Source organism: Anomalospiza imberbis, chromosome 17 (genome assembly GCF_031753505.1).
Source record: "Anomalospiza imberbis isolate Cuckoo-Finch-1a 21T00152 chromosome 17, ASM3175350v1, whole genome shotgun sequence".
Classification (NCBI taxonomy): Eukaryota; Metazoa; Chordata; class Aves; order Passeriformes; family Viduidae; genus Anomalospiza; species Anomalospiza imberbis.
This window is the reverse complement of record NC_089697.1, coordinates 12,682,809-12,695,267: the sequence shown is the minus strand read 5'-3', so window position 1 is coordinate 12,695,267 and position 12,459 is coordinate 12,682,809. Positions and strand designations below refer to the sequence as shown.

Sequence of the window (12,459 nt, the reverse complement as noted above, 5' to 3'; positions counted from 1 at the left end):
ACTGCATGGGCTAAAGCTGGAATGGGACAATGAACTGCAATGTGCCAATGGAGCAGAGCTGATCACAGTGAGAGCCCCCGGGAGCGCTCGTGCATTTTGGGACCATTTGGGTTCATTTGGGTGCAGCCCTGGCTGGGCTCTGGTGCTGCCCAGGGTGGATCCATGGAGGAGATCCTTTTAATGAATCCCTGCTTTATTCTGTAACTCTGCCCAGCCTCTGCTCCAGCTCAGCCTGCACAAGGCAGCAGTTCCAAGAGAAAAGCTGGACCAGTTCAGTGTCCTTGAGCTGAATTTTGGGTGTATCTCTCCACTGAGGCACCTGAACTGTGAAGGTGTCACCACCACCCCACAGATACCCATCCACAAGACTTCCCAATATTTCCCAATATAAAAGCAAATGACAGCTGGGAGTGGAAAATGAAAATCCCTCTTCACTCCTCCACTGTGGCAAGGAGGATTTTTGGGTTAAAGACCAGGAAATAGCTGAAGATCAAAACTGAAGAGCTGATTTTTCTGCGCTTCTCTTTTCTCTTGATTTGATTTCTGTTCTTTTGGATGTCAGGAGAGAATATTCCTTGAAAAACCATGTGCCAGTGGGTGCTTCTGTGGAAGATCTGCTGTGTAGGTACACACAGATTTTTTCACCACTAAATATTTAATTAGTCCAAGTTTCAGAGGTTCTTTCTGAGCTGATTCAATTTCTAGTCATACTTTTTAGGAAAGAATTGTAACATATTTGAATAAATGTTGGAGCTCCTGCCCTGGATTTAAGGGAATGAGGTGTGCTTGGGAAGCTCATTAAAAACAACATCTGAACTTCCAGATCAAAACCTTGGAATTCATGGAAAGTGACCTGAGTGATTTTCATGTAGGTCACTTCAAATGCATCAAATATCACCAAAATAACTCCTCAGTGGGAAACAGCTTTATGTTGGGAGTGGATTTTCCTCTTAGTGCCTGTAACTCCAGGAGGTTTGCTCTGTGACATATTACACAATTCCTGTCTCCTGGCCTCGGATCTTTCTACTGCTTGGGAAAAGCTTTTTGCTAATTTGGCCTTAAAATTTTTGTGAAATCTCTGAGTTTTCTAAATTAATACAAAATGCTGAAGTGCCACAGGAGAAGATTAACAGGGAGAGTGTCACAGAAAGGTATTTCACAATGTGGGGAAGGCAAATTGATTGCAACTTGCAAACTCTGGTTGTTATTGCAGGGTTTGCTCATGTTTGTTTATACACTTTTAATTCTGTGTTAACTCTTTTAATTCTCTTTCCAGCTGAGGATCTTCGAGTTTTGTAAATAGTGATGGGAAAGTACAGTAATTCCCATTCTCCAGAAGAGAAACTGAAATGGTTTTGAAAACTGAGATCTCCAAGTTATCCACGTTTGCCGTGAAATGAATGCAAAAGAAACCTTTATTCTATTCTCACTCAAATACTGGTTTTCAGCACCAAACCCCTCTTCTTATCTCCCATTCTGGATGATTACTTCTCTCCAGGATGACAGTAGCAGTGGATGAAAACTCAAATTCCACCAGCCCAGGAATCCTCCAGCTGGCCATGACCTGTGTGGAGATACCAACCTCAGCCATAAACATTGCCACACTCCACTACTGAAGGAGCCTCTAAATCAGTGGTTCAAGAAAATGAAGAGGCTTCTTGACTTAAATCAAGCAAAGATTGCTTAAAAAATAAAAATTGGACCATCTTATTTTGTGAAGAAACATTTATTATCTGCTTTAGATGAGCAAGCAATGCTTCATGCACTGCATCCTCTAGAGAGGAGCTTGCAGGGGATAATCAGGGAGAAAATGGTGACAGCAGACCAGGAAACTGAGGTCCAGGACAAGATGCTCTGACAGCTTGGAATTACTCAGGACTTGGCAGGTTTTGCATTTTTTTTCTGGAAATTAGAATCACTCCCCGGGATGTTACAGTTTCTTGCCTCTTTTAGCAATACTGACCTGCCTGAGCAGGGGAGGTGAAGGGTTTGTGCAATAGCTACTGTCCCAAGCTGAATATTTCTCTTTGAACAGAAATCTGGAAGCTTTTGTCACCTTCCACTCAGAGCTGTGGAAGGCACATTTATTTATTTTGAAAAGCAGCAGCATTTAGGAATCCCTGGAAGTGTCCCAGGCCACGCTGGAAGGGTTTGGAACAACCTGGGATAGTGGAAGGTGTCCTGCCCATGGTGGGGGGTGAAATATGATGATTTTTGGAGTCCCTTTCAACTCAAACCACTCTGTAATTCTATGAATATGTAAATTCTAGGTGAATGTTTTTACCCATGGGGTAATTAATCCTCATTTAACACTTCTCACAGAAAAACTCTGCTGAAGAACAATATTGTGCATTCTTCTTGATGTGCAATTACACATTTAACCTTCTGCCAAGACATTTCCATGCCTTGCCCACACGTAGTTGACACCCAAAGCAGCACTTTTGTGACAGCACTGAAAAATTCTGAGTATTTCCAGTTGTAGTGGAATTCATGACTGGACAACGTGAGCAAGTGACCAAAACCTGTTTGCCAAAAGCAAGGCAAGCTCTCAAATGCAGCGGATGTTGAGCATCAGCACTTGAAATTTGAAATAAAATTCTCTATCTGAAATAAAGTTTAGAAACAGAAGGTTTTAATTGCTGAGTGTCTAATTGTCTGTGAAAAGAGCAGGTGCCTGACTCCTTGGAGGAATTTACTCTGGCTCGTTCTTCCAGCCCTGAATCACTCAGGAGCTGATGCCATTTACTGGATTTGAGGATGAAGCTGCAGGGCTTGCACAGATCCCTTCACTTTCCCTCTGATGGATGTGTTTGTGCTGAGGTAAAACTGACCCCAGAGCAGGGTCTGGAAAGCAAATTCCTGTCACTTGCTCAGGGTTTGAGGGTTCTGTTCCAACAAGGTGCTGCTGTTCAGTTTCTCAAAGCAATAATGGTGGGTTTGGGCATTTGCTTACATTTTTCTCACAAAAATAAACATTTATTGTTCCTGTGCTGACATGTTGCAAAGTCTCCACTGTGTGAATATAGAATTTCTTTTTTTTTTTCCTTTTTTTTTTTTTTTTTTTTTTTTTTGCATTATACTGTGTTGCCTTTCTGGAGTTTCACAGATGTTCAGACCTGGTCACTAAATTCCCCTGGAATTCCAAGCTGATGCTCTCCTGAGGTCAGCACCTGGATTTCCTGCCAAGAAGTGAGGAACATGGTTTAGGAGGTGAAGCTGGTGACAAAACCTGAGCCCCAGCTGCTGACTGTGCCAGCTTGAGTGAATTCCTCCTGAATGGCCCAGGCCAGCTCTGTCCTTGCAGGTGTTCAGAGAGAAGGGGTCTGGTTACTGCTCTCATCACCTTGCCCACAGTTACTATTGAGTATTAATACCTTGTCTCTACATTTCAAAAAAATAGCAAACAAACCGGAGATTTTTAATGTTTTTTACTATTAAGGAGTAGTGCTGTTTCATGCCAGGGCAGAGGGAGAGTGGAACAACTCTGTGGCTCTGGAGTGTTTTCTGCTGAAAGCTCTAATAGAAGTGCAAAATACCCCATAAATCCATTCTGACAAACCCCAAAGGGATGAGTTTGGATTTTTAAGCACTGGATTGCTGTGAGCTGAGTGCATTTGACTCCCATATGTTGTTAATTATCTTTGTTTTTACTTTTAAAATTATCTTTATAGAGTATTGGTTATTGAGTTTACAGAGTATTGGTTATTATTTATGAATTAGCTTTATTAATTATTTATGAATTAGTGTAGAGGTGGAGTTTTGGTTATAGTTTTTTTTTTTAGTAATGTTTAGGGCTTAGTTTGGTTTAGTAACATAGGGTTAGTTGAATGTTTTTGGGTTTAGTAAGCTGATTTGATTTGCTTTTTAATTTAGAAGTTTCCGTTGTTTATTTAAACTACTTGTGTCCCTCAGAGCCACCAGAAAATACCCAAGCTCTGCCAGCCTTTGCCATGAGTCAGGCACGAGGCACTGGGGCCCTGCTTGGCTGAACTCAGTCCCCTCTGGGCCACATCCCAGTTCCTCCAGTTCCTGCTTCTGCAGGAATTAGAGCTGGTTCATCAGATAAAACACCTGAAATCCTGCCTGGATTCCAGCTCAGCCCTCTCCTGGCACAGCTCTGGTTCCAGGTCTCTGAGTGCTGAATGTGCTGCCCTTGGGAAAATGTTTTTGTGTTTGTGCCTCTGGCTGGGGAAGCAGCACCTGAGCTCCTCTGATGTGTCCCCGAGGAAAAGACTTCTCCAGACCCTTGGTGGATCTGCCAACACCTTCCCCATCCAAGGAACAACAACAACAACAACAAAAAAAAGAGATAAATCAGGAAAAAAGCAGATTTGTACACATTAAAAATGCTGAGTAACACCACAGACAGGACATATCCCTGAGAGACCTCTGAGCGTTCAGAACCTTCACATTCAGTAGCAAAAAAATCTGTTGTGCTTTGAGGTGAGAGGATCCAGCAGGGTGATGGTTGTGCAGGGAACACTGCTCCTCCTTGGTGTATTTTCAAGGAATACAAACTGATTTTTGAAACTGGCCCTGCCAGTGCTGCTGTTAGAAAGGAAATTATTTCTACCTGCATGGGTGTGACTGCAGGCCTCATTTCAGGCACTTTGGGAGCTGCTTTCATTGAAGATGAAGCAGAAAAGTTAAAAAAAGGCAAGAACGATGCTGCAGCCTCAGGCCCCATGGAGAGATTTCCAGCACAGGCCACAAAAAGTTCCTGGAAAACCTCTAGAAGAGCTGTTCCACCTCTAGAAATATTTATTGAACAAGGTGAATTGTGGAGTAAGGGAAGTACAGGGAGGGTTTAATATTTTGGAGTCTGGAATATTCCCTGTTGAAACTGAGAAGCCAAGTGCTGCTGAGGAAGGGCAGGGTGGCAGAGGCAGATTTTCCCCTTTTATTTGAAATAAATAAAATAAAAATTCCCTTTTATTTGGAAAGCAGAAGGCACCAGAATGACGGGATTATAAAACTCTCTGTTTGCTCTGCTGTTCTCCAAGGTGGAGTAAAGGCCTTTGGATGTGCTCAGCCCCAGGGCTTTCCCAGCAGAGGGGAATCTCCAGCTGCCATCCGAGGCACAAACAGCAGCAGGAGCTCCTCGGGGCCAGCTGACACTGCAGAACCTCGGCCAAGCACCCTGGGCAGGGCAGGGAGAACCTTCCCTCAGCAGGGATAAACTTTATTGGGGTGCCTCGCAGAAAGAACCTAATGAAATGTAATAATTAATGCTGGATAGGTGTGAATGTAGAGGAGGCTGGAATGGTGAAATGGTGAGGTTGCTTTTTGACTAACACAAGGCATTTTGAAAGAATGAGGATAGAAAGGTGAGAAAGTCTGCCTTCCTTCCCTCAGATTACAAAATAATGAAAAAATCCTCACTGGGGGATTTGCCACATAAATAATTAGGAGCTGTTTCATTAGGATCTTTTTTAGAAAATATGAACACCCTTAGAAAAGGATTTCTTTTTTTACTTCAACCTCCATTCCCCCTGCAATGCTGGTACAAGGAGGGCAGACACAAGGACCTGCACTCAACAGTGAGTCCCAAATATTGGGAATGTCAAAGCACTGCCTCCTCCTTCACTGTGGGAACCCAGGACATCCCTCTGGCTGCCCTGGCTGGCTCCAGACCTGGCAGGGGGCTCAGAGACCTTGGCACCAAGTCAAAAACACCTGTGGCTTCCATTTCAGCCCATGGAAAAAGCTGCCAACTCTGTGTGAGGAATTACAAGCCACAGGGGTTTGAGTGGTGTGGTAGTTGAGTTAACACAGGGTGGAAAAGTAGAATTTTGGGGTTTTTAGAATGGGGTTCAGGGGACAAGCTGGAGGGATTTGGGCGTGTCCTGACCTTCTTCTCCTTCTCCTTGCCCTCCGTGTCTCGCTGTGATGGTGACACTTTTCTGTTGGTTTAAGGTACAGACACACTGCCCAACATAAATGACAGACATTGGCACGTTATTGTAAACATGGCACACGGAGTTTTTGGTATAAAATGTGAACACCGCCCTGAGGGCAGACAGAATGCCATGGCCGATCTGCTGGACAGAGCTCAGCAGGGCAGGGAGAGAATGTTCTGGATAAGGGAAAATAAACAACCTGGAGAAGCTGATCCTGCACATCCAGACTCCTTCTTTGGCTGCTCTGGCTGGGAAACCAGGACTTTTAATTCTTGGGGTCATCTCAATCATCAGACCCCAAGACTTTACCACACTGGCACAACTGAAATGGGACAAATTCATGTGGCTTTTGCTCAAAGTGATCCCCTTCATCCAGGCTAAACCTGGAGAAACAACCCCTTCCTCCCCATTTCCAGTGCGCCCTGAATTCACAAACCGCATTGGTGTCTGGGGGTTTCAAGATCACCAAGGCCTGAGAAAGGTCTGTGGAGCTTCAGGGAGAGGGGAGAAGGGTTGGGGAACTCCAAAGGTCTCCCTGAGGCAGCAAAAGCATGGCAATGCTCTTCCCCACTGAGCTGGACTGCAGAAGGCTCGAGCAAGGAAGGGGAAAATGTGCAAAGAGCCCCAGAGGAGCCGTGAGATGAGGGCAGGGCGTGGAAGGGATCCCAGCAAGGGGAAGCCAAACAACAGCACCAGGGAGCAGAGCAAGAAGGAGCAAGTCCTTTATGCAACTGGAGAGGAACGAGGGCACCGGGTTCAGCGGGTTTCTCTCACTTCACGCTGGCTGGTTGCACTCGTGAGCTGTTTTCACTTTTATTTACATAAGAAAGGTCTGCAGTGAGTTACTCTTGGCAAGGCTCACACCACAGAGCTTGCCCGAGCATGTGGGAGAAAAAAGATTTCTTTTCAAAGCCTTGGAGTCATCGAATTCTTGTGAAATCCACTCCTTTTCTCTTGAGGGAAGTTGCACTGGCTCGGTGTGTTGTGCAGTTAATGCAGCCAGGGAAATAACCACGGCTCAGGCTGTGTCCTTTCCTAGCAGGAGGATGGCCAGGGGAATGAGAGTTTGTTTTCTGAGGAAAAGAGAGGTCTAGAGCTGGGATTATGTTTTTATAGAAACTAATAATAATGTGGTTCTCTGAGGAGAAATTTGGTGATTAACTTCTTTCCTCAGTGGGAAGCGAGGCATGGTGGTGATGATGGTGATGCACCAAAATAAAATGTAACATGAGCCTGAGGGCCACCCAAAATATCTTTTATTATTCTGTCTTTCCCACTGGTTTGGAACAGGAGTTTTGAAATGAGCAGCCATTCGGAACTGGAAAAAAAAAAACAAAAATTATTTCAGGCAATATTATAGAATTAAATACCCCATCCTACTCCATCCCATCCCATCCTATTACCCCATCCCATGGATCCCATCCACATCCCACTATCCCATCCCATCATCCCATCCTGTTAACCCATCCCATCTGAATCTGATCCCATCCCACCCCATCCTATCCCATCCCATCCCATTATCCCAATATCCCATTATCCCATCCCATGGATCCCATCCCAATAGCCCAATATCCCATGGATCCCAATATCCCAGTATCACATTATCCCAATTTCCCATTGTCCCATGGATCCCATCCCATCCCAATTTCCCAATATCCCAACATCCCAATGTCCCAATTTCCCATTATCCCAATATCCCATGGATTCTATCCCAATTTCCCATTATCCCAATATCCCAATATCCCAATTTCCCATTATCCCAATATCCCATGGATTCTATCCCAGTATCCCATTATCCCATTATCCCAATTTCCCATTATCCCAATTTCCCATGGATTCTATCCCAATATCCCAATATCCCAATATCCCAGTATCCCATTATCCCAATTTCCCATTATCCCATTATCCCAATTTCCCATTATCCCAATATCCCATGGATTCTATCCCAATATCCCAATGTCCCAATGTCCCAATTTCCCAATTTCCCATTATCCCAATATCCCATGGATTCTATCCCAATATCCCAATTTCCCATTATCCCAATTTCCCAATTTCCCAATATCCCAATATCCCAATTTCCCATGGATTCTATCCCAATTTCCCATTATCCCAATTTCCTATTATCCCAATTTCCCATGGATTCTATCCCAATATCCCAATATCCCATGGATCCCATTATCCCAATATCCCAATGTTCCAATGTCCCAATTTCCCAGTATCCCAATATCCCATGGATTCTATCCCAATATCCCAATATCCCAGTATCCCAATATCCCAATGTTCCAATGTCCCAATTTCCAAGTATCCCAATATCCCATGGATTCTATCCCAATATCCCAATATCCCAGTATCCCAATATCCCAATGTTCCAATGTCCCAATTTCCCAGTATCCCAATATCCCATGGATTCTATCCCAATATCCCAATATCCCAGTATCCCAATATCCCAATTTCCCAATTTCCCATTATCCCAATATCCCAATTTCCCATTATCCCATTATCCCAATTTCCCATTATCCCAATATCCCATGGATTCTATCCCAATATCCCAATATCCCAGTATCCCAATGTCCCAATATCCCAATTTCCCATTATCCCAATATCCCATGGATTCTATCCCAGTATCCCAATATCCCAATTTCCCATTATCTCAATATCCCAATATCCCAATATCCCAATTTCCCAATATCCCAATATCCCAATTTCCCATTATTCCAATATCCCAATTTCCCAATTTCCCAATTTCCCATTATCCCATTATCCCAATATCCCAATGTCCCAATGCCCCACGGCTCCCACCCATTCCCGTCTCATGGCGCCCCCTGGCGGACCAGCGCCCCGAAGCCGCCTGCCGCCCCTCCCACCGGGCCGTACCAAGCGCCGCGGGGGTGCCGTCACAGTCACTCGGTGCCCCGAGGCCGCTCGGGACATCCCGCCGCGCTGCGAGCGGCGCCGATAGAGATAATCCCAGTTTTTCACAGGGTCGCGGCCGTTTTCTGGAATTTTCCCTCCTCTTTCTTCTTTTTCCCATGCCCGCTGCTCCTCCTGTGCGCGGAGGGCGGATGGTCCAGCCCTTCATGGCCGCTCCAGCGCCAACATGGCCGCCACCATGAAGAAGGCGGTGAGTGCGGAGCGGGCCCGGGCGGATTCGGTCCTTTTGAGCAGGATTTGGTCCCTTCCCGCAGGAGTTCCATCCCTCCCGAGGACGTTTCGGCTCCTCCGCCGCCCCCCGGGCCGCTGTGTCCCGCCGCCCGGACGCGGCTGGGTCAAGCCGTGCCCAGAACGGCGCGGCCGCCGCTCGGGAGCTGAGGGCGCTGGGACCGGGCTGGGACCGGGACCGGGCTGGGGCCGGGACCGGGCTGGGACCGGGACCGGGCTGGGGCCGGGACCGGGCTGGGGCTGGGACCGAGCTGCGGCTGGGACCGGGCTGGGACCGAGCTGGGGCTGGGACCGGGCTGGGACCGGGCTGGGGCTGGGACCGAGCTGGGGCTGGGACCGAGCTGGGACTGGGACCGGGCTGGGGCTGGGACCGGGCTGGGACTGGGACCGAGCTGGGACTGGGACCGGGCTGGGGCCGGGACCGGGCTGGGGCCGGGACCGGGCTGGGGCTGGGACCGGGCTGGGGCCGGGACCGGGCTGGGGCCGGGACCGAGCTGGGGCTGGGACCGGGCTGGGGCCGGGACTGGGCTGGGACCGAGCTGGGGCTGGGGCTGGGACCGGGCTGGGGCCGGGACCGGGCTGGGGCCGGGACCGGGCTGGGACCGGGCTGGGGCCGGGACCGGGCTGGGGCCGGGACCGGGCTGGGGCTGGGACCGGGCTGGGGCCGGGACCGGGCTGGGGCCGGGACCGAGCTGGGGCTGGGACCGGGCTGGGGCCGGGACTGGGCTGGGACCGAGCTGGGGCTGGGGCTGGGACCGGGCTGGGGCCGGGACCGGGCTGGGGCCGGGACCGGGCTGGGACCGGGCTGGGGCCGGGACCGGGCTGGGACCGGGCTGGGGCTGGGACCGGGCTGGGGCCGGGACCGGGCTGGGGCCGGGACCGAGCTGGGGCCGGGACCGGGCTGGGACCGGGACCGGGCTGGGACCGGGCTCGGGCTCTGGCTCTGGCACAGCGCTCGTCCCGCGGCGTCGGTGGCGTTGCGGAGCCTCCGCTGGTGCGGCTCCTTGTAAACAACAAGGGCAGGGGCACGGTGGATGTGAGGAGAAATTTGTTCTCTGAGAGGGTGGTTAATTATGGAGTCGTCATCATCATGGCTTGGAAAGGAGCTTAAAATTCATCTGATTCCGTCATTCCACCCCCTGCCATGGCAGGGACACCTCGCAGTGTCCCAGGGGCTCCCAGCCCTGTCCAGCCTGGCCTTGGGCACTGCCAGGGATCCAGAACAGCCACAGCTGCTCTGGGCACCTGTGCCAGGGCCTGACCTCCCTCCCATGGAGGAATTCCATCCCAATATCCCAAATAACCCTGCTCTCTGTCAGTTCGAAGCCATTCTGCTTTGTATGTCCCTAACTGCTCCTGGTCATGGTGTCTCTGCAGAGAAAACTCAGAGCAGGGTGTCCAGTTCAGCCATCAGTGTCAAGGAAACTGTTTTGCCTTTAGGATGCTGTGGCTGGCCAGTGTTTTAATTGGATATTACCCAGCTAAAGGTGGGTATTTCTGGTGTCCTTGAAGAGGCACTTTGAGCAATCAGGTGCATAAGCAGAATGTGGTGTTTGCCAGGTTATTTTTCCATCACTTTGTAGGAGGATCCTTGCAGTGAAACTCAAGTTTAATGTAAGAACTGAAATCATCATTTTGACCTCTCCTCCTCGCAGGCTGCAGAAGATGTCAATGTCACCTTCGAAGATCAACAGAAAATTAACAAGTTTGCAAGAAACACCAGCAGGATCACAGAGCTGAAAGAAGAGATAGAAGTGAAAAAGGTATTTTTGCTTCAGATCTCATGACCTTTTCATTGGCCTGAATTAATTTTTAGCTGGAACATAGAAGATTAGCAGCAGTGAGTTACTGTGAGTTTAAATAATGCTTGGGCTCTGATATGAGGTTTCTTATACTTTGGAAATAGAAAATAGTAAAATATCAGATTAATTAATAAATGTCACTGATATCAGATATTAGTGACATTTAAACCTGCTGCATTGCCCTTGCCTGGACAGTTAATTATTCTGTTAATGACAGATAATGAGTGCTGACTAGGCATTTTTACTGGATGGAATTGCTGAATTCCAGCTCTGAAACGGGTCTCTTGGATGTCCTGGTGGTGGGTGGGGTTTGTTCCCAAAATCCAGCCTCTCTGGGTTCCTAATCCAGCTGTAGCCACGTGTCCGTTGAAAGGCTTTACACAGGGAGCCTCTTTCTGTGTCCTGGCAAACAGAAGCAGCTGCAGAACCTGGAGGATGCCTGTGATGACATCATGCTGCTGGATGATGCAGATTCCCACCTGATTCCCTACCAGATTGGGGATGTGTTCATCAGCCACTCCCTGGAGGAGACTCAGGAGATGCTGGAGGAGGCCAAGGTTTGTCTGGAGCTGCTGGGCTGGGCTGTCTGTGTGCTGGGCACTGGGGTGGGATCTGTGCATCCTCTGGAGCTTTCACAGTCTGAAATTGATGTTGGGTTTGGGATTTGAGTCACTCCAAAGGCACTCCAGCAGTAAATCCTGCAGCCAGACCTGGGAATAAGTTGGAAAGGAGGCACCTCTTTGTTGGTTCTGTGTTGCTGACAAGCCTGGCTCAGTTTGTTGTACAGGATTGATTTTAATTTATTTTTTCTTTTTCAGAGGAGTTTACAAGAGGAAATTGAAGCGCTGGAATCCCGAGTGGAGTCGATCCAGACCGTGTTGTCTGACCTCAAAGTTCAGCTCTATGCAAAGTTTGGGAATAACATAAATCTGGAGGCTGAGGACAGTTAAAGCTTTTCTAAACACAACACCCAACTTTTCCTTAGGTTATTAAATGTTCTGATAACATTGCTGCAATTATATTTGAGAACAGAAAATCCATCCCTCTCTTTTTGTTTGTTGTTTTTTTTTTTTTTTACTTCCCTGTAAACTTCTGTACATTTAATAAGAAGTTTGTTATTTTGGTTATTGCAGTTATTTATTTATTCAGGAAAGCACTGACTTCACATTGCTGGTAAAGCATCAAGATTGGAATCTTTGCATTGTTTATTAAGGCAATAAAGCCAGGCATGTATTGGAGCTTCCTGGGTTTTGTTTTCCACTCATGACAAGGTTTAAAACAAATGGAAGGAGGGAATTTTGGAGTGGCTGTTGGATAAAAGCTGTGTGACACAGAGGACATGATGAGGGAGTGATGCTGTTCAGGTGTTTTTAAGAGCCCTCCTGGAGCTCCTAAATTCCTCCTCTGTGTTTCACCCTCAGCTCAGGTGTCAGGAATTTGCCAGAGGACAAACAAGGGCTCTTTAAAGCTCACTTTGGTAGTGAGGAAAAGCTTTTGGAGCCCCCATATTCACTCAATTATTACTTTGTGTTTGGGAATCCCAAAAACTGCTGCAAGTCACAGTGGCGAGTCTTAATTTCTAATTGTCCTGAACAGCT

At 47.8% G+C, this 12,459-nt stretch overlaps 1 protein-coding gene across 1 annotated transcript; it reads left to right on the top strand.

The window, feature by feature from the left end:
- Positions 1 to 8,872: 8,872 nt before the first annotated feature.
- Positions 8,873 to 12,099, top strand: PFDN4 (prefoldin subunit 4). The gene is made up of 4 exons (XM_068208036.1): positions 8,873 to 9,021; positions 10,715 to 10,822; positions 11,275 to 11,418; positions 11,680 to 12,099. Exons 1-4 carry the CDS (start codon positions 8,998 to 9,000, stop codon positions 11,809 to 11,811), a joined length of 408 nt encoding a protein of 135 aa, XP_068064137.1. The 5' UTR covers positions 8,873 to 8,997; the 3' UTR covers positions 11,812 to 12,099.
- Positions 12,100 to 12,459: the final 360 nt, after the last annotated feature.